At 44.2% G+C, this 21,136-nt stretch overlaps 2 protein-coding genes across 4 annotated transcripts; one reads left to right on the forward strand and one right to left on the reverse strand.

Moving 5' to 3' along the window:
• The first annotated feature begins 1,473 nt into the window (after positions 1-1,473).
• LOC129831351 (double-strand-break repair protein rad21 homolog A-like) lies at positions 1,474-16,756 on the forward strand. Of its 3 annotated transcripts, none has more exons than XM_055894684.1 (14): positions 1,474-1,630; positions 2,603-2,822; positions 3,105-3,234; positions 3,527-3,626; positions 4,499-4,605; positions 4,961-5,173; positions 8,073-8,192; positions 8,316-8,444; positions 8,605-8,828; positions 9,121-9,268; positions 9,593-9,738; positions 9,970-10,137; positions 14,375-14,458; positions 14,594-16,756. In XM_055894684.1, exons 2-14 carry the CDS (start codon positions 2,679-2,681, stop codon positions 14,783-14,785), a joined length of 1,905 nt encoding a protein of 634 aa, XP_055750659.1. In that variant the 5' UTR covers positions 1,474-1,630; positions 2,603-2,678; the 3' UTR covers positions 14,786-16,756. The 3 variants fall into 3 exon arrangements, with proteins under 3 accessions (XP_055750659.1, XP_055750660.1, XP_055750658.1); XM_055894685.1 differs by having other exon boundaries at positions 2,606-2,822; XM_055894683.1 differs by having other exon boundaries at positions 2,629-2,822.
• On the reverse strand, positions 16,031-18,964 carry utp23 (UTP23 small subunit processome component). Its single transcript, XM_055894687.1, has 3 exons — positions 18,504-18,964; positions 18,247-18,418; positions 16,031-17,548 (listed from the first exon to the last, which is right to left on the reverse strand). The coding sequence occupies exons 1-3, from the start codon at positions 18,689-18,691 to the stop codon at positions 17,159-17,161; spliced, it is 750 nt and encodes a 249-aa protein (XP_055750662.1). The 5' UTR covers positions 18,692-18,964; the 3' UTR covers positions 16,031-17,158.
• Positions 18,965-21,136: the final 2,172 nt, after the last annotated feature.

The raw sequence follows: 21,136 nt of genomic DNA on the forward strand, positions 1-21,136 counted from the left end.
ATTAAAGATCCCATGGCACTTATCGTAAGAGTAGGGGTGTTAACCCCGGTGTCCTGGCTAAATTCCCAATCTGGCCCTCAAACCATCATGGTCACCTAATAATCCCCAGTTTACAATTGGCTCATTCATCCCTCTCCTCTCCCCTGTAACTATTCCCCAGGTCGTTGCTGCAAATGAGAACGTGTTCTCAGTCAACTTACCTGGTAAAATAACGGTAAAATAAAATAAATAAATATACACGCTGTGTAGACTCGCTATGTGTAACTAAGGGAATTGCTTCAACAATACACATTTAGAGCCAGCCAAACACAACAAGGCATACATTGAATGAACACATAAAATCAACGATCAAATTGATTACATAACTACAAACCTAGGCAAATAAGATTCCCTCATTTGGAGCAATTAGCTATCTCACGTGCAAATGGGCGCTAATTAACCTATGCTAACATCGGCGCGGTAGTTGGTCACATAAAAATGTACCACTGCACTGGTATAACATGAATATTACAAAGTACATTATTTTTTTATTTTTTTTATTTAACCTTTATTTAACCAGGTAGGCAAATTGAGAACACGTTCTCATTTACAATTGCGACCTGGCCAAGATAAAGCAAAGCAGTTCGACACATACAACAACACATAGTTACACATGGAGTAAAAACAAACATATAGTCAATAATACAGTGAAAAAAAAATAAGTCTATATACAATGTGAGCAAGTGAGGTGAGATAAGGGAGGTGAAGGCAAACAGATATATGTATAAATAAATAAAAATATAAAAAGGCCATGGAGGCGAAGTGAGTACAACACAGCAAGTAAAATAAAAAGTAAAAAAAGACACTGGAATGGTTGGTTTGCATTGGAAGAAAGTGCAAAGTAGAGACAGAAATAATGGGGTGCAAAGGAGCAAAATAAATTAATAAATAAATACAGTAGGTAAAGAGGTAGTTGTTTGGGCTAAATTGTAGATGGGTTATGTACAGGTGCAGTAATCTATGAGCTGCTCTGACAGCTGGTGCTTAAAGCTAGTGAGGGAGATAGGTGCTTCCAGTTTCAGAGATTTTTGTAGTTCGTTCCAGTCATTGGCAGCAGAGAACTGGAAGGAGAGGCGTCCAAAGGAAGAATTGGTTTTGGGGGTGACTAGAGAGATATACCTGCTGGAGCGCGTGCTACAGGTAGGTGCTGCTATGGTGACCAGTATGCATAATGACAGTCACTTACTGCCATGGTTTATATTTTTATCCATGTAGGTCAGGTTCGATTAAGAACTTGGGTGACCTTGAAGGAGATGGGAAGGGTTCGGGTTAAACGCGTTTGAGTCCGCCCACATTGAGCCCGGCCCCGAAGTATGACTCCGCCCACATTGAGCCCGGCCCCGACGTTTGACTCCGCCCACATTGAGCCCGGCCCAGAAGTATGACTCCGCCCACATTGAGCCCGGCCCCGACGTTTGACTCCGCCCACATTGAGCCCGGTCCAGAACTGCACACTGCAGTCAGCGGCTTCTCCGCGCAAGAGACCAAAAATGGTTGCTGCCATCTTGTTTGTTTTCAGTGGGAGGAGGAAGAGGAGGGGTGGAAAAAGTAAACTACAGTACAGCCGCCCCAAAAAATTGGAGCGTAATTGGTGAGTTGATTTACATTTTAAATATACGTTCAACTACTGGAATAAAGCAAATGTTTTGCATGTTAGATTTAAAAAAATGGTATACACAAATCAAAAATCTTATCAGAATACGCGCTCTGTTTTGGAAATGACAGGGGTTGTTGATTACGTCGCACACACTGTTCGGTAACATTAGCTAGCCTAGTATATTAGCTATTTACCTGTTGTACTGTGGGTATTTAGCTAGCTTCACATTTGTTTATTAATCTGGAACGCAATATTGTACCAAAACGTACAAATATGTAACACTGGCGCTCACGTCTCCTGCAAAACCCAAAGATAGCTATCGTGGCTGCTGTTGGGCTCGCGCCGAGGCCCCGTTATTATTTTGTATTTTTTTACAATCTAAACGATTGGCTTCCTAACTCACTTAGTTGTATTCATACTTTTTGATGACAGAGCTAGTTGTGCATTGTTAATAAATATTCGATGTGTTTAAGTATCATATGTTGTTAAATTTACAAAACGAACTCTGTGTCCGTATCAACACAAATCCTCCGCCTCCCTCCACATGGAGGGTACCAAAAGATCAGGACAATGCCCAGATTGGGCCCCAGTCGCTACTTGTAGCTAGTTAGTTTGACAGATGTAGCGGTAAATTATTCGGTCAGGTAAACGACATTTTTTGTTATTTATTTATTTAATTTAATTTCTGAGTATTCAATCATTGTTGTTCATTCATTTTATTAACATTCATCCACAACGCACTTTCGTCATGCAATATAGTGTGAGAGTGTCGTTGGTCTGCCAGCAGCGGGGACTGATGACACAGTCAAATGTTACTTTGACAGAAATTGAGTAATGAAGTGTAGTATAAAAATGACGGTTAATGCGTGGCAATATAAAATGTATTTCTGAAAGTCCAATCTTTCCTTATTCAATATGACCATCAAAGTGTATTACCTCTTGTGACTGGAAGTTTTTTTCCAACAGCAGTCTCTAACCTTTGTCCCTGCAAGTTGGCGTCCCCATCCCAGTCCCCCTCCTTAGGTGAGAAGGTGCTGGGTCAATGTTTTACGCCCACTTTGTACTCAGCAAGCGTGGGCCGCTGGCCAAGATCTGGCTAGCGGCCCACTGGGATAAGAAGCTCACCAAGGCTCATGTGTTTGAATGCAACCTGGAGAGCAGTGTGGAGAGCATCATCTGCCCCAAGGTACACAAGCTATTATCCATACAGCGCTTCTATTATGTGTTTCGGTCATGTGCTGCGCTCTCTAGTCTCCACTAGGTTAATGCTGCTCTAAGGGTACTTTGACAGACTAGTGTTGCCTGAACCGGTAGAAGTGGGTACATTTTCAACTTACTTTCTGTGGGTCGGGGCTTGGTAGATGAGCGTACTAGAGATTTGAAGTGAATTATCTTGCCATAGGGGGTAAGTGTATTTCTAAAAGGTGTTAGATGAAATGACATTCTCTCTTATTATTTATTTCTCCAGGTGAAAATGGCCCTGCGTACGTCAGGTCATCTGCTCCTGGGGGTGGTGAGGATCTACAACAGGAAAGCCAAGTACTTGTTGGCTGACTGTAACGAGGCGTTCATCAAGATCAAGATGGCCTTCAGACCAGGTAATATATTGGCTAGGCGGCTGGACTGGTCCAACATCTTCTTTGTTGATTTACATTCAAGACTCTGAGTTACAATTTGGCTAAACAGCCATCTACTTTAAATCTTAATTTTACTGTTAGTTGGCATATATTGTTGGATGAACTGAAATTGGGGCTCCTGAAAAGAGTCCCAATATGAAACTTGTGAGTGGCACACTGGGCTTCTAGACAGTACTGTTGGTAGATGTTATGGCTGTGTACTATGTGGGTTTGAGCTGACCTGACCCCTGCCTCCATCCCTGTCCTCTCTCAGGTGTGGTGGATCTGCCAGAGGAGAACAGAGAAGCTGCCTACAACGCCATCACCATGCCAGAAGAGTTCCATGACTTCGACCAGCCACTACCAGACCTAGAGTGAGTCCTGCATGTCATCAGAGCCCAACAAGTTGAAATATGTTTTTTGAGATTTGCCATGAAGCTCTGATGAGTGCTGTGTGTCCATTGATGTATATGTTTGCATCAAATTTGATTTGTCACATGAGCCGAATACGAAAGGTGTAGTGGACCTTACCGTGAAATGCGTACTTACAAGCCCTTAGCGAACAGTGCAGAGTGATAAAATATTTCTGAAATAAACTAAAGTTCAAAAAGTAACACAATAACGATGCTATATACAGGGGGTACCGGTACTGAGTCAATGTGTGGGGGTATGGGTTAGTCAAGGTAATTGAGGTCATATGTACATGTAGGTAGGGGTAAAGTGACTATGTATAGATACTAAACAGAGTAGCAGCAGCGTAAAAAAAGAGGGTCAATACAAGTAGTCCGGGTGGCCATTTGATTCATTGTTCAGCAGTCTTATGACTTGGGGGTAAAAGCTGTTAAGGAGCCTTTTGGACCCAGACATGGCGCTCCGGTACCGCTTGCCGTGTGGTAGCAGAAAGAACAGTATGCCAATTTTTAGGGCCTTCCTCTGACACCGCCTTGTATAGAGGTCCCTGGATGCCAGGAAGCTTGGCCCCGGTGTTGTACTGGGCTGTACGCGCTACCCTCTGTAGCACCTTGCGGTCGGATGCAGAGGACTTGCCAAACCAGGCGGTGATGCAACCAGGCGGTGATGCTTTCGATGGTGCAGCTGTATAACTTTTTGAGGATCTGAGGACCCATGCCAAATCTTTTCAGTCTCCTGCAGGAGTTCTGTATGCTCTTACTGGTATCAGTTTGCTTGTACCCAGCGCACTCGGTGTTTCTTTGCTCAGTGGTAGTGATTTATGTTGTATTTGCAGTGACATCGACGTAACCAAGCAGTTCACATTGAACCAGAGTCGAGTGGAAGAGATCACCATGAGGGAGGAGGTGGGCAACCTGAACCTGCTGCAGGAGAATGACTTCGGTATGTAGCCAGGCCTCCCAGTCCAATCCTTTCACCACCTCACTCCTCGAACTAAACCATGGCTGCATCTCAATAGTCTGTAGTTGCTTCCCTTTTCATCTCCTTCACCTCATCTGCACTGATATGGATAGGTGATGGATAGGTGATAGCAAATGCTTGGTAGTGGTCTACCATGATTTCACCATAGTTTCATATCCAGGCAGATTATTGAAATGCACCCATAAATGCATCCATACTCCAGCCTATTCCATCCTATTCCAAGCTTCCTAGTGTGACAAAGCCCGCCACTCATTACTGCTGTATATACACATTCCGAAAACTCATTCTAACATATTCAGTGTTTTCTCCCCTCCAGCTGACTTTGGGATGGATGACCGGGAGATGATGCGGGAAGAGAGTGCCTTCGAGGTGGACATCATCCACGGTGCATCAGCCTCCAACCTGCTCCTAGACCCAGAGACCTCAGAGGCCCAGATCGCAGACAAGTCCAACCACCTGGAGTACGACGACCAGTACAAAGATGACTTCGGAGAGGACCCCATGGCTGACAGCGAAGGAGGCATGCTGGGTAAAAAGGATGGAAGGATAACCTGGGTTGGGGCTATGACCAAATTCTTTCTTTCCTTGTCTCCTTGGGTGCGTTTCAATAATATCTATATATGTCCCATTTACATAATAAGATGTAAATGGGACATAGCCCATGCCTTCTCCATGACTAATGTCGCCAATTGATTGTTTACATAATGAATGTATCTGGTGTAAAAACCCTGTGGCTTGATTCAATCTGTAGCGCTGAAGAGCTGCGCTACATACAGCGCCATAGAAATGTAAAGACAATGTTCCCGTGTCGTCGGAGACTGCATTCATGGTAAAGGCTTCTGTATGTTTCAGTTCGACTGGCGCCTAGCTGAACTCGGCTAGACGAACCGAACGAGTGTGCTTGCACACTCCCTTAATAGACCTTAGTGCCAATAGTACTGTTATTTCATCTTGAGATACCGTAGCCAGATCTAATGTAAGATAACTCGAGAAATCTGTCATTTATTTAGACTTTTTTGCAGAGAATCTTAGTCGCACAATTTCACATCTAACTAAGATGCAGTATTTCTCAAGTGAAAAACTGTGCATGAAAATGATTAGTCTCTCGTTGAATTACAAAACACTTAATTGAAGAGTCCCTTCTGTTCAAATCAAATTGTACTGGTCATATACACATGGTTAGCAGATGTTATTGCGAGTGTTGCGAAATGCTTGTGCTTCTAGTTCCGACAGTGCTGCAATATCTAACAAGTAATCTAACAATTCCACAACAACTACCTAATAACACACAAACCTAAGTAAAGGGATGGAATAACATCTAAGCGGCATAGGCAAGATGCAATAGATGGTATAAAATACAGTATATACATAAGGGATGAGTAATGCAAGACATGTAAAGATCATTAATAAAATTACTACTGATCCATTTGTTAGTGGCCAATGAATTCAAGTCTGTATGTAGGCAGCAGCCTCTCTGTGCTGGTGATGGCTGTTTAACAGTCTGATGGCCTTGAGATAGAAGCTGTCTCAGTCCCAGCTTTGATGCACCTGTACTGACCCTGCCTTCTGGATGGTAGCGGGGTGAACAGGCAGTGGCTCGGGTGGTTGTTGTCCATGATGATCTTTTTGGCCTTCCTGTGACATCGGGTGCTGTAGTTGTCCTGGCAGGTAGGTAGTTTGCCCCCGGTGATGCGTTGTGCAGACCGCACCACCCTCTGGAGAGCCTTGCGGTTGTGGGTGGTGCAGTTGCCATACCAGGCGGTGTTACAGCCCGACAGGATGCTCTCAATTGTGCATCTGTAAAGGTTTGTGAGGGTTTTTACCGCCTCCTGAGGTTGAGGCGGGTGCTGTTGCGCATTCTTCATCACACTGTCTGTGTGAGTGGACCATTTCAGTTTGTCCGTGATGTGTACGCCAAGGAACTTAAAACTTTCCTCCTTCTCCACCTCTGTCCCTCTTTGCTGTTTCCCTAAATCCACGATCATCTCCTTTGTTTTGTTGACGTTGAGTGAGAGGTTGTTATCCTGACACCACACTCCCAGGGCCCTCACCTCCTTCCTGTAGGCTATCTCGTCGTTGTTGGTGATCAAGCCTACTAATGTTATGTTGTCTGCAACCTTGATCAAGTTGGAGGCGTGCATGGCCACGCAGTCATGGGTGAACAGGGAGTACAGGAGGGGGCTGAGCATGTACCCTTGTGGGGCCCCAGTGTTGAGGATCAGCGAAGCGGAGATGTTGTTTCCTACCTTCACCACCTAGGGGCGGCCCGTCAGGATGTCCAGGACCCAATCGCACAGGGCGGGGTTGAGACCCAGGGCCTCAAAGTTAATGATGAGCTTGGAGGGTACTATGGTGTTGAATGCTGAGCTGTAGTCAATGAACAGCATTCTCACATAGCTATTCCTCTTGTCCAGATGGGATAGGGCAGTGTGATGGCGATTGCATCGCCTGTGGACCTATTAGGGCGGTATGCAAATTGAAGTGGGTCTAGTGTGGCGGTGATATGATCCTTGACTAGTCTCTCAAAGCACTTCACGATGACAGAAGCGAGTGCTACGGGGCGATAGTCATTTAGTACCGTTACCTTTGGCTTCTTGGGAACAGGAACAATGGTGGCCATCTTGAATCATGTGGAGACAGTAGACTGGGATAGGGAGAGATTGAATATGTCCTTAAACACTCCAGCCAGCTGGTCTGAGCATGCTCTGAGGACGTGGCTAGGGATGCCGCCTGGGCCGGCAGCCTTGCAAGGGTTAACACGTTTAAATGTCTTACTCACGTCGGCCACGGAGAAGGAGAGCCCACAGTCCTTGGTGGCACTGTGTGGTCCTCAAAGCGGGCAAATAAGGTGTTTAGTTTATCTGGAAGCAAGACGTCGGTGTCCGTGATGTGGCTGATTTTCTTTTTGTAGTCCGTGATTGTCTGTAGAACCTGCCACTTAGGTCTTGTCTGAGCCTTTGAATTGCTGTTGACCAGTGACCAATGAATAGTTGTAGACTTCGGCTACCGACTTGCCTCAGGACATTTTGGTGTGTGCACGAACAGCCATAAAAAAAACTTGCTGATAGCCAGGACAAACAAAAACGTCACAAAATGTAGTCAGAATATATGCACCAACTGTTCCGGACTATTTCAGATGGGAAGCATGCGGACGCCTTAAATGCTGCATGTCAGCTCAATCAAAAATTACATTTAAATTTCAATCGTGCAATAACTTCAGCGATACAGATTCAATCGAAAAACGAAACTTAAGAATGGGAAGCATAGAAATAGCACACCTAGAACATATATACTTTTAAATACTTATTTTCATTGAATCACAGATCTATAACTCAAATTTCTATGTGAATTTGGTCAGTTTGCCCAAAAAGTTACATATTGCAGCTTTAATTCCTGCTGAGCATTGCCAATTTCCGGCCTGTTTCTAGTTGACAAGCTCCTAAGTAACAAGGATGGGGGTGGCATTTTCGATGACCCTCCCGCCATCACCGAGAGCGTGCTGAGGCTGCAGGAACACGATGTCGAAGATGACTTTGATGCCCTCTCACGTAAGTTGCAACACTTACCATATGCTGTTCCCATAAAACTGTTTCGAACCAACATGGTCTTAGCCAACTCTTTTGTATTAGTTATTTTATGTTTTTATATTTTTCTATATGTTGTGTGTATAGCGGGAGGTCACGACAGCCCAGACTCAGGCCCAGCAGAGCCCCTGCCCGCCATGCAGGACCAGACAGAGCAGACCACGCTGGTACACAACGAGGAGGAGGCTTTCGCCCTGGAGCCCATCGACATCACAGGTCAGCCCACAATCTCTCACAAACCGTCAAATTCTGATAGTCATGCTATGCTATTATAACACTTGCTTGTTCTTCAAGGCACCCCTACCACACTGGATCCCACTGCTGCCACCAAATGTCACTATTCACTTAAAAGTTATTTTCTCTTTACTCCTCACAGTGAAGGAAACCAAAGCCAAGAGGAAGAGGAAGCTGATTGTGGACAACCTGAAGGAGCTGGATAGCAAGACCATCCGTGCCCAGCTCAGTGACTACTCAGACATCGTCACCACGCTGGACCTTGCGCCGCCCACCAAGAAGCTGATGATGTGGAAAGAGACGGGAGGTGTGGAGAAGCTCTTCTCTCTGCCAGCACAGCCCCTCTGGAACAGCAGGCTTCTCAAGGTAACCCAGCAACTGGTCTAGTAGTTAGACAAACAAGGGCTGTGTACTGTTATTGTGCTCAGTCCAGCACCTGGCAATGGCTTTTCTGTTTCCCCCTCAGATGTGTGCATGTTAATTCCTAAATCTCTTTCATTAGAGCTTTTCTATTTGTTTCTATTCTCAACAATCAGTTTGTGAGGACATAATGTAGCCACTATTTTTAGGGGCTTTGTGCATTGTTGTTTCTACCTAGCCTAACACCGACTCTCTCTATCCTCTCTCTCTTTCTCCCCCTCTCTTTCTCTTTCTGTAGATGTTCACCCGCACCCTGACCCCCCTGATGCCAGATGAGATGAGGAAGAGGAGGAAGGGAGGTGAGGCAGACAGCCTGGATGAGTTCTTGAAGGACCTGGAGAACCCTGAGGTGCCCAGAGAGGAGGTCATGCAGAGGGACATCATCGGTGAGATACTCCACTCAGTTAACTCACTACCAAATGTCAACAGTGCATTCCTCTACAGTAGATGCCATTATAGGCTAGAGGGCCAACTCTCGGCATGGTTATCACATTAAGACATAGGCTGGTATTCAAAGTAGATACATTTAAAGTAGTATACACTCAAAGTAGTACTATTGGAATTTCTTCAACACCAGTGGAACAGACAGATTCCCAATCTGACATAAGCCCTTCATCTGATCCTCATCCATAACACTCGTGTACTTGTACTCAATACCTTTCTTTGATTACTGCAGTTTAATGTTCTGTCTGTGTGTAAATGCGCTCCAGACCAGACCATCCTGGAGGAGCCCAGTGTACTGCAGGCATCGGCCATGGAGGGCAGCAGGACCACCCTGGACGAGTCAGTCATGCCCCCACCCTCCTCCATGCACGGCCAGAAACGCAAGGCCCAGGACACAGAGCCAGCCTTGCCCGTGAGTGTCTCATTCCTCCTCTCTTCGCTCAAGCCCTGTTTAACTATGGCTAGGGAAACTTTCAAAGGCAGTTTGTCACGCATATAAGGCTTGTTGGGGTTTGATATTGTATCCACTGGGAGATCTCATTAGTTTTTTGAAAGTAGATAGAAGTTTGACCTGCTTCTATCTTTTGCCCATACTCAACCCGCTACTCAATCACTCAAACATTCTTATTCTCTCTCCATCCAGATGGGTACTCTGGAACAGGCTGCCAACCATTCAGGTGTGTCCCAGCAATTGGACATGACGGTGGAGCTGCCCCCTGACGACAGCACCAACCTCAGCCAGTTCCCCGAGCTGGACCTGATAGGGGAGAAAAAGGACAAGAAGGAAGGAGAGGACGACTCAGACGAGGAGGTGAGATAGAGACAAAGATGTGCCAGTGGTCACCGCCAACCCTGGTTCTGGAGAGCTACAGGGTGTGCAGACTTGTGTTCCAAGCTGATGGAATTGCGTGGGTTAGTGCAGGACTGGAAGAAAATCCTACAGACAATGTGGCTCTCTTGGACCATGGCTGGTGACACTGATCTATTCTGTCTTAGTTTCCAAAGGAAGCTAAATGTGTACAGGGACTTCAGAAAGTATTCACACCCCTTGACGTTTTCCACATTTTGTTGTGTTACAGCCTGAATTTAAAATAGATATTATAATTGTTTTGTATTTTACCCCCCTTTTCTCCCCAATTATGATCTTGTCTTATCGCTGCAACTCCCCAATGGGCTTGGGAGAGGTGACGATTGAGTCATGCGTCCTCCGAAACATGACCCGCCAAATCGTGCTTCTTAACACCCACCCACTCAACCCCGAAGCCAGCTGCACCAATGTGTCGGAGGAAACATCGCTCAACTGACTGAAGTCAGAATGCAGGTGCCCGGCTCGCCACAAGGAGTCACTAGAGCGCTATGAGCCAAGTAAAGCCTAAGATTCAGTGCCTTAAACTGTTGCGTCACCTGGGAAGCCAGTAGATATATATTTATTTTTACAAATATTATCACGGGCCTACACACAATACCCCATAATGTCAAAGTGGAATGATGTTTTTCTATTTATTTTACAAATTACTTAAAGTAAAAGCAGTAATGTCTTGAGTCAATTAGTATTTAATCCCTTTGTTATGGCAAGCCTAAATAAGCTCAGGAGTAAAAATTTGCCTAACTAGTCACATGGACTCACTCTGTGTGCAATAATAGTGTTTATCATGATTTTTAAACGACTGCCTTATCTCTGTACCCCACACATAAAATGATCTGTAAGGTCCCTCAGTCGAGCAGTACATTTCAAACACAAATTCAACCACAAAGACTCAGGGAGGTTTTCCATGGCTCGCAAAGAAGTGCACCTATTCAAATTAAATCACATTTGATTTGTCACGTACACATGTTTAGCAGAAGTTATTGCGGGTGTAGCGAAATGCTTGTGTTTCTAGCTCCAACAGTGCAGTAATATCTATCAAGTAATATCTAACAATTTCACAACAATAAATACAATACACACTAACCTAAAGAATTGGAATTAAGAATATATATATCTGGGCGAGCAATGTCAGAGCGGCATAGACCGTAGAATAGTATAGAATACAGTATATACATATGAGATGAGTAATGCAAAATATGTAAACATTATTAAAGTGGCCAGTGATTTCAAGTATATGTATATAGGGCAGCAGGTAGTGATGGCAGATGAGTGAATGGAAAATAAACCAGACATTGAATAGCCCTTTGAGCAAGTTACTAATTACACTTTGGATGGTGTATCAATACACCCAGTCACTACAAAGCTACAGGCGTCTTTCCTAACTCAGTTGCCGGGGAGGAAGGAAACCGCTCGGGGATTTCGGTCATTGTCCTGTTGTAGGAGGAAATTGGCTCCAATTTAAGCGCCGCCCACAGGGTATGGCATGGCATTGCAAAATGGAGTGATAGCCTTCCTTCTTCAAGATCCCTTTTACCCTGTACAAATCTCCCACTTTAACACCACCAAAGCACCCCAGACAATCATATTGTCGCCATCATGCTTGACAGATGGCGTCAAGCACTCCTCCAGCATCTTTTCATTTTTTCTGTGTCTCAAGAATGTTCTTTGTGATCTGAACACCTCAGACTTAGATTCGTCGTCCATAATACCTTTTTCCAATCTTCCTCTGTTCAGTGTCTGTGTTCTTTTGCCCATCTTAATCTTTTTATTGGCCAGTCCGAGATATGTCTTTTTCGTTGCAACTATGTCTAGAAGGCCAGCATCCCGGAGTCGCCTCTTCACTGTTGACGTTGAGACTGGTGTTTTGCGGGTACTATTTAATGAAGCTGCCAGTTGAGGACATGTGAGGCGTCTGTTTCTCAAACTATACACCACTCCTCTTTCTATTCTGGTTAGGGCCTGTTTGCGCTGTTCTGTGAAGGGAGTAGTCAGTGTTGTACGAGATCTTCAGTTACTTGGCAATTTCTCGCATGGAATAGCCTTAATTTCTCAGAACAAGAATAGACTGACGAGGTTCAGAAGAAAGTTATTTGTTTCTGGCCATTTTGAGCCTGTAATCGAACCCACAAATGCTGATGCTCCAGATACTCAACTAGTCTAAAGAAGGACAGTTTTATTGCTTCTTTAATCAGAACAACACCTTTCAGCTGCGCTAACATAATTGCAAAAGGGTTTTCTAATTATCAATTAGCCTTTTAAAATGATAAACTTGGGCCTCCCGAGTGGCACAGTTGTCTAAGGCCACTAGATATTCTGGGTTCGAGTCCAGGCTCTGTCGCAGCCGGCCGTGATCAGGAGAACCATGAGGCGGTGCACGATTGGCCCAACGTCGTCCGGGTTAGGGGAGGGTTTGGCCGGCAGGGATGTCCTTGTCCCATCGCGCACTAGCGACTCCTGTGGCGGGCCGGGCGTAGTGCACGCTGACACGGTCGCCAGGTGTACGGTGTTTCCTCTGACACATTGGTGCGGCTGGCTTCTGTGTTAAGTGGACATTGTGTCAAGAAGCAGTGCGGCTTGGTTGGGTTATGTTTTGGTGGATGCACGTTTCTCGACGTTCGCCTCTCCCGGGTCCGTACGAGAGTTTCAGCAATGAGATAAGCCAATAACTACCAATTGGATACCACGAAATTGGGGAGAAAAAAGGGTAAAGAAATATAAATAAAATGAAAAACTTTGATTAGCTCACGCAACGTGCCATTGGAACACAGGAGTGATGGTTGCTGATAAATGTGCCTCTGTACACATATGTAGATATTCAATAAAAAATCTGCCGTTTCCAGCTACAGTAGTCATTTACAACATTAACAATGTCTACACTGTATTTCCGATCAATTTAATGTTATTTTAACTGACAATTATTTTATTTTTTTCCTAAGTGACCCCAAACTTTTGAACAGTAGTGTATATGCAAAGGTATGTGGACACCCCTTCAAATTAGTGGATTTGACTATTTCAGCCACAGCCATTGCTGACAGGTGTATAAAATCGAGCGCACAGCCATGCAATCTCCATAGGAAAACATTGCCAGTAGAATGGCCCGTACTGAAGAGCTGAGTGACTTTCAACGTGGCACTGTTATAGGATGCCACCTTTCCAACAAGTCAATTTGTTAAATTTCTGCCCTGTTAGAGCTGCTATTCAACTGTAAGTGCTGTTATTGTAAAGTGGAAACGTCTATCAGCAACAACAACTCAGCCACCAAGTGGTAGGCCACACAAGCTCACAGAACGGGACCGCCAAGTGCTGAAGTGCATAGCGTGTAAAAAAATCTGTCCTCGGTTGCAACACTCACTACCAACTTCCAAACTGCCTTGGGAAGCAACATCAGCACAAGAACTGTTCATAGGGAGCATCGTGAAATGGGTTTCCATGGCCGAGCAGCCGCACACAAGCCTAAGATCACTGTGCGCAATGCCAAGCGTTGGCTAGAGTGGTGTAAAGCTTGCCGCCATTGGACTCTGGAGCAGTGGAAACGCATTCGCTGGAGTGATGAATCCCGCTTCACCATCTGGCAGTCCGATGACGAATCTGTGTTTGGCGAATGCCAAGAGAACGCTACCTGCCCGAAATGGATAGTGCCAGCTGTAAAGTTTGGTGGAGGAGGAATAATGGTCTGGAGTTGGTTTTTATGGCTCAGGCTAGGCACCTTAGTTCCAGCAAAAGCCCTTTCCTGTTTCAGCGTGACAGTTCCAGCAAAAGCCCTTTCCTATTTCAGCGTGACAATGCCCCCGTGCACAAAGCGATATAGAAATTGTTTGTCGATCGGTGTGGAAGAACTTGACTGGCCTGCACAGAGCCCTGACCTCAACCCCATCGAACACCTTTGGGATGAATTGGAACTCCGACTGTGAGCCAGGCCTAATCGCCCAACTTTGACGATGTAGTGTATTTCATTTTCAATAAAATTGTGTGTAGATGGTTGAGAAATCTATTTTAATAAATGTTGAATTCGGGCTGTAACAAAAAATGTGGAATAAGTAATGGTGTATTATTACTTTCTGAAGGCACTGTAGGCCTAGGAGTACGCAGAAGCATGTCTCTTACTGTGTCTTGCATTGCTTGTACATTGGCTAAAGTGTATTATTTATGTAGAGTTAATGTTATGCGTGTTCCATGAAAGGATGAGGAAGGTCAGGCCGGAGAACAGGACCGAGAGGAGAGGCGGTGGAACAAGAGAACCCAGCAGATGCTCCACGGCCTACAGGTATGTCATAGGCGAGCTTCTACGAGAGCACTGAGAGCTCTACTAGTTGTTGTGACTCACCAAGTGAACCCCAACATTTCTAACCAGAACCGGGTCTTAACCGTGACGTACCTATTCTCTCCCTCCCTTCAACAGAGGTTGATGGCCAAGACGGGGGCCCAGCAAATTAGCCTGCTGGATCTGTGCAGGAACAACAACAAGAAGCAGGCTGCCGCCAAGTTCTACAGCTTTCTGGTTCTGAAGAAGCAGCAGGCGGTGGAGCTCAACCAGACAGAGCACTACAGCGACATCATCGCCACCCCTGGAGCCCGCTTCCACCTAATCTAGACTCGACACCGGCTGCTTTTACTCTAAAACTGTTGTTTTTGTTTGTATAGGATGTTATTTAGTTCTGACACTGTGCATTTTTATATATATATATATTTTTTTTACTACACTGAACAAAAATATAAACACAACCGGCAACATTTTCAAATCTATGGATTTCACACGACTGGGCAGGGGCGCAGCCATGGGTGGGCCTGGGAGGGCTTAGGCCTACCCACTGGGGAGCCACGTCCAGCCAATTAGTTTTTCCCCACAAAGGGGCTTTATTATAGACAGAAATACTTCTAAGCACACCCCCCACCCGCAGGTGAAGAAGCCTGGGCTGGCGTGGCTACACCTGGTCTGCGGTTGTGAGGCCGGTTGGAAGTACTGCCAAATTCTCTAAATCGACTTATGGTAGAAAAATGTGTATTTAATTCTCTGGCAACAGCTCTGGTGGACATTCCTGCAGTCAACATTCCAATTGCACTCTTCCTCAAAACTTGAGACATCTGTGGTGGCATTGTGTTGTGTGACAAAACTGCACATTTTAGGGTGGGCTTTTCCTGTGTAATGACCATGCTGTTTAATCAGTTTATTGATATGCCATGCCTGTCAGGTAGAAATGCTCACTAACAGTGACGTAAACAAATGTGTGCACAAAATTGGAGAGAAATAAGCTTTTTGTGCGTATGGAAAATGTCTGGGAACTCTTTTAGCTCGTGAAACATGGGACCAACATTTTACATGTTGCGTTTATATTTTTGTTCAGTATGTGCTTTTTTGTCTTGATGTTTTTTTTAAAGGTCAAGTGGCGGTTGGTGGGGGGGGGTGAAGTCACTGAATGTCATGATTGGTGGGATTATTGTACGCCTCCGATCTTTGGCTTTTGTTATCCAATGAAAGCTCTTTATGTTTTGATAGAATGTGAGTGATAATCCAATCATGTGTTGCATTCAGAGGTTCAATTTCCCTCCCATAAAAAAAAAAAGTTCTCATGTTTTATACCCTTTAGCTAAAAGAAGCGTGTAGTACTGGGCAAGTTTCTGAAACACAATTGCATACACCAGCAATCTTATCTTAAAGACCAACGGTAGCTTCAAGCGTTCCAATGGGTTAGTTTTTAATTCTGTGTTTACAAGTGCTTGTGTGTCTCTGACTGTACTTTATATTTTCAAACATCTTCAGACATTTAAAATGTCTCCATTGTTGTGGTGATTTGAGGATCATGTAGATTTAAAAAAAATAACTACACTTATTGCGTGCTCCATTTTGAAATATACTTTATTCCAATGAATTGCTCCTGAAATTGTATTTTTATGGTATTTATTGAATAATTACCTTTGTTTTAAGTCACATACTGTGACAATGAAAATACTCGTATCAACTAATGCAGATGTTAATGGTTTGATCAGAATCAGACTTAGTTAAGGCTGCATCTTTCGCATCATATTTTGAAGCTATCGTCAATTTCATCACAATCTCTAAATTTCAAGACAACTCAGCCCAGTGGGTGACAGGAAACTACATTTCATTCAACTTTGATGCAGCTAAATGTCAAGAAATCTCTGGTATACAGAAAACTTTAATTTGGTTTTCATTATAATCCAAAAGTTTTGATGGAAACTTGCATGGGTGTTTAGACCCGTTGCGAGTCATTCTTCGATAGCTTGAATACGCTATTGCTCGTCTTATGGTTCATAGCTGCAGAGGACAAGAAGTAGATTTAGTTTTCGGACCGTCCTTTACAACAAATGCATTGTTTTGATATTCACGGACTCCCTCTGACATTGTATATGATGTAATGTTTCAGTGCATCCCTTTTAAACTATGTGCCAGTAAACTTGCATTTTCCTTCTTGTATAAAACCCAAAATGACATCTTGTAGATACTGTTGCTAAAATGTGTTTTTACTCAGATTTGATGCCATGCCTGTAGTCCTGAGCCCCAGCAACTGATGTAAGTTTTCTAATAAAATGAATACTGTTAGCAGTTCGTGTCAATGACAATCCTTTTCATAGATGGTTCATTGAGCCAGCGAACTGGGTATAATGGCTATGGACTTACTATAATGACTTAGAATATCAATACCTTCTGATGGTCAAAAACTAGTTTGAAGATACATTTTTAGAAACATGACATCATGAACCATGACGCAATACAAAGACTGAATTCATCGTGTGCTTCTTCAAAAGATGTTCTCCAGACATTTGAAGTTGGATCTCTTGAATTCCAATGAGATGCCTTTAATCTGGCAAATGTGTTTAGTAAAGATATATAAAAAAAGGTGTACATTTATTATATTCAGCTGTTCAAATTTCAACCTTTGGGAACGGTGGGGGAAAAAAGCTGCTATTTTTACTGCCCTGACAAAACAAGTCTCTTCCCACCACACTAGGGGTTTGGGGGCGGTTTGAGGGATGGACCCTCGCCTCCCTCTGGCTTGCTGCGTTTCCTTTGACGGTTCCGTTTCTTCTTCTCAGTCTTAAGAGGCTGCGTCGGTGGCTGTTTTTTCTTCTTCTTTAGGCAGCTGAGCGGGTTGGGATTGGAGATTTTCCTCTTACGCTTCTTGCCTCGGCGCTCTCCATCCTGCCCGATCCCCTGCACCTCCTTCAGGCTGTTGATGCTCTGCTGCTGGGCTGGGGTGACCATCTCTCCCAGAGCCACAGCCTCCACATGGTTAACCGAGCATTGGCTGGGCTTGTCTAACACTATGGTGTTGGAGATGATATACATAAGAGGCACGCCTGGGATCTTATTCAGGCCTGCTGTTAGCTCTTGGTCCTAGAAATTAAACATCCGACAGGAAGAGGTGAATCAATGCATTTGGTCTAGACTGGATGCATGCAGTTAGGTGGGCGGCACTATTGGTTGTTGATCCTGAGGCGACAAGCGTTGCTAACGCATGCCAAAACTTACAACGCCTAGATATGTGAAATACCTATCAGCTAACCACATGGTCATGTTCCCCTGCTCAGACGTTGCATGCATCAATCAATGGTTGCATACCACATCATCAAGGGCACCATATTGCTATAACATATGATCTGGTTCTTTTATGTACCTAGGCAAGTCAGTTAAGAACAAATTTCTTATTTACAATGACAGTCTACCCTGGCCAAACCCGGATGAAGCTGGGCCAATTGTGCGCCACCCTATGGGACTCCCAATCATGGCTGGATGTGATACAGTCTGAAATCGAACCAGGGACTGTAGTGCCTTAGACCGCTGCGCCACTCGGGAGCTGATACGTGTGTTTAGCTGATACCTATCCAGGTGTTGTAAGATCTGACATGCATCAGCAATGTCTAAGCAGAGGAACATGACCCCCTGTTACAGCAATTTGGCAGTCAATGATGTGGCATGCAACCATCGGTTGATGCATGCAAGGTCTGAGCAGGGAAACAGGACCATTGATTGACCCAGGTAAGTAAAGGTATGACAGAACACGTACCTGTGTAAAGGTATGACATAACACTTACCTGTGTGGCAACAAAGTAGTGGTGTGGATTAGTCACTTCCAGCATGGAGAGCAGACACTCTGACGCAGAGACGGGGTTCTTGAAATGCTTGCAGTTCCTAACCTGATACCGCTGCAGGATGAGTTTGGCACCATATAGGTCTTTCAGTGATTCAAGTTCCTTCAGCGCACAACTGTAGGACATAAGGTTTAAAAAAACGGTCATTGGGTAAAACTCATGACAGTGTGACATTTACTACAACACCAAACTCCACTCACTTTGTAGTACAAAGTTGCACCTCCCCCATGAGGTATTTCGGCATCTGCTCTTTGATTTGAATCTTATTCTTCAGAGCCGCCTGGCAAAACGTCCCGTCGATGAGAATTTGAAAGGGCTCTCTAAAACTGAAGTTGTGTTTGTAGAAATTGATGATTTTCTTGGCTTTCTTTTGTCGTTTGATCGTCATTGTGACTAGTTCGCTAGCCCAATAATGTACTAAAAAGAGCTAACGAGCTTGTCTGACAGGATTACTTACTGAAAAATCACACACAAATATCACTCAAATGGACGCAATTGCATTACGTATATTCTGTAAATTTTCGTCAGTATCAGTTTACTAGTACACACGGATTCATAACCAATAAAATCAAGTTACTTGGAAAATATAAACACGTTTCCTTGGTTGAGTAACCGCTTAATATGTTCGTCTGGAAACAAAAACGTCAGACGAAAGACTTTTGTTTCTTCTTCTTCTGTGGGTTTTATGGCGGACTACAACCCCAAAAGTTGCATTGTCGCCTCCAACTGGACGGGTTGAAAACCAAAACAAGGTAAAAAGTAAATCCATACGATATAGGGACACTACTTTAATCCACCCAAATAAAAATAGTATATTAACAAAAACATAACTCCCACTTCTTTCTTCTTTCAAATCTCCCTTCTCAGGCTCCATGTAACTCCTCCGCCGAGAAATCTTTCAGTCCCAGGAACCGCTCCGCTGCCTCCAAAATTATATCTACCTTCCTGGACCTTCTCCCCACCTTGGCAGTGCCATTAATCACCATAGCTATAAATGCCACAAAGTCCACCTTCTTAACCTTTAAAATGTCAGGGTCCTGTTGGTGAAAGGCAACCCCTGCAGCCTGCAGTGAAGGCCTATGCAGCACCATGGACTCTCAAAAAGCACCAATCAAACCCTCAACTCTTTTAACAGTTGTTGCATATGACATGCTCTGGACAGCCCTGACTTTGGCCACCTCATTCTCTTTCGCTCTTGTTGGGCAATCAAAAGATGTAGCTTCATGGTTCCCACCACAATTGCAACATGTCACATTTTCCTCACTTTTAAATCACATGATTTGATCTTTTCCACAACTTGGATATCTCGGCTTCTCCCTTCGGCAAACACTTGAAACATGACCAAAAGTTTAACAATGATCACACTGCATTGGTCTTGGGATGAATGCTCTGACTCTGTAGTTTATATACCCCAACTGCACTTGAGTAGGGAGACACTCCATATAAAAAAAACAAAGAACAGATAGACTCTTCACTTTTCACCATTCACCACACGAATCATCAGACATGCATCAATCACTCCAGGAATATTTCTAATCTCTTCAAAATCAACTTCCCACAAGTCGCCAGATTTTACCTCCTTAAGGGGTGCCCTGTCCGAAGAGACACACACAACTCTTCAAACTTACCAAATCGGGTGAGAAGCGATGCACATTCCTTCTGATCCGCAGAAGCACAAAAATCTAAACAAGCCCGACTCTCGTGATCCTCACAGCCTTCACTTTACCCAGCACTCTCTCCACCAGTTTGGATATCTCAAATGGTTTCTTCAATATTGGAAATGTGCTCAACTACTCATTACCAAACTGTACTCCTACTAGATACAAAGGGACATTCTCATCACTGTACATTATTTTGCTCCGTTTTCCATTCTTTTGGACAATACTCCAATTCTCCTTGATTCTAGTGCCACTGGATTCAGAATCCACTTCATCGTCCACTTCCACCATCTTTTTCCAGTTCGCCCATTTTACCAACTTTTGTTCCTGTCTCAAGTCAGTTCCGTTATGTGCTGTGAAGTACTGCTGATATAAAAAGTTGGTGGAACAGTGGAACAGGCTCCTAACCAACTGTGCTATTTTGTGTGTTTTTTCTCTCGCATTGTTTGTAACATACATAATGTACATAATGTTGCTGCTACCATCTCTTATGACCGAAAAGAGTTTCTGGATATCAGAACAGCAATTACTCACCTAAAACTGGACAAATATTTTTTCTTTAATGAGTCTGACGTGAAGGATATACTGCTTCTGCGAGACCAGGTTCAAATCCCTGTCATTTGCGTGAAAAAAATACAGATATACAGGGGTGCCTTGTGAGAATTCGTTGGCGAGTGGGTAACCCGCCTCTACCATCCGTTCTTTTGGCCAATGTGCAATCACTGGAAAATAAACGGGATGACCTCCGCTCAAGACTATCCTACCAACGGAATATTCAAAACTGTAATATCTTATGTTTCACCGAGTCGTGGCTGAACGATGACACGGATAATATACAGTTGGCTGGGTTTTCCATGCGTCGGCAGGACAGAACAGCTACGTCTGGTAGGACGAGGGGTGGTGGTGTGTCTATTTGTCAATAACTGTCACGCCCTGGCCTTAGTTATCTTTATTTTCTGTAATATTTTGGTTAGGTCAGGGTGTGACAGGGGGGATGTTTGTGTTTTTGTCTTGTCTTGGGTGGTTGTAGTGTCTAGGGGGTTTTGTTAGAGTGTATGGGTTAGTGTTGAGTGTAGGTTTCTAGGTATGTCTATGGTTGCCTGAATGGTTCTCAATCAGAGACAGCTGTCATTAATTTGTCTCTGATTGGGAGCCATATTTAAAGCAGCCATAGG

This window comes from Salvelinus fontinalis, chromosome 32 (assembly GCF_029448725.1).
Source record: "Salvelinus fontinalis isolate EN_2023a chromosome 32, ASM2944872v1, whole genome shotgun sequence".
NCBI lineage: Eukaryota > Metazoa > Chordata > Actinopteri > Salmoniformes > Salmonidae > Salvelinus > Salvelinus fontinalis.

Excerpts from the sequence above, each read along its gene's own strand:
- LOC129831351 (XM_055894684.1), top strand. The coding sequence starts at position 2,679 with ATGTTTTACGCCCACTTTGTACTCAGCAAGCGTGGGCCGCTGGCCAAG. Across the intron at positions 2,823-3,104 it reads AGAGCATCATCTGCCCCAAG|GTGAAAATGGCCCTGCGTAC; the intron begins GTACACAAGCTA and ends TTATTTCTCCAG. Across the intron at positions 8,829-9,120 it reads GGAACAGCAGGCTTCTCAAG|ATGTTCACCCGCACCCTGAC; the intron begins GTAACCCAGCAA and ends CTCTTTCTGTAG.
- utp23 (XM_055894687.1), bottom strand. The coding sequence starts at position 18,691 with ATGACGATCAAACGACAAAAGAAAGCCAAGAAAATCATCAATTTCTAC. Across the intron at positions 18,419-18,503 it reads GTGCAACTTTGTACTACAAA|TTGTGCGCTGAAGGAACTTG; the intron begins GTGAGTGGAGTT and ends TATGTCCTACAG. Across the intron at positions 17,549-18,246 it reads ACTACTTTGTTGCCACACAG|GACCAAGAGCTAACAGCAGG; the intron begins GTAAGTGTTATG and ends TTTAATTTCTAG.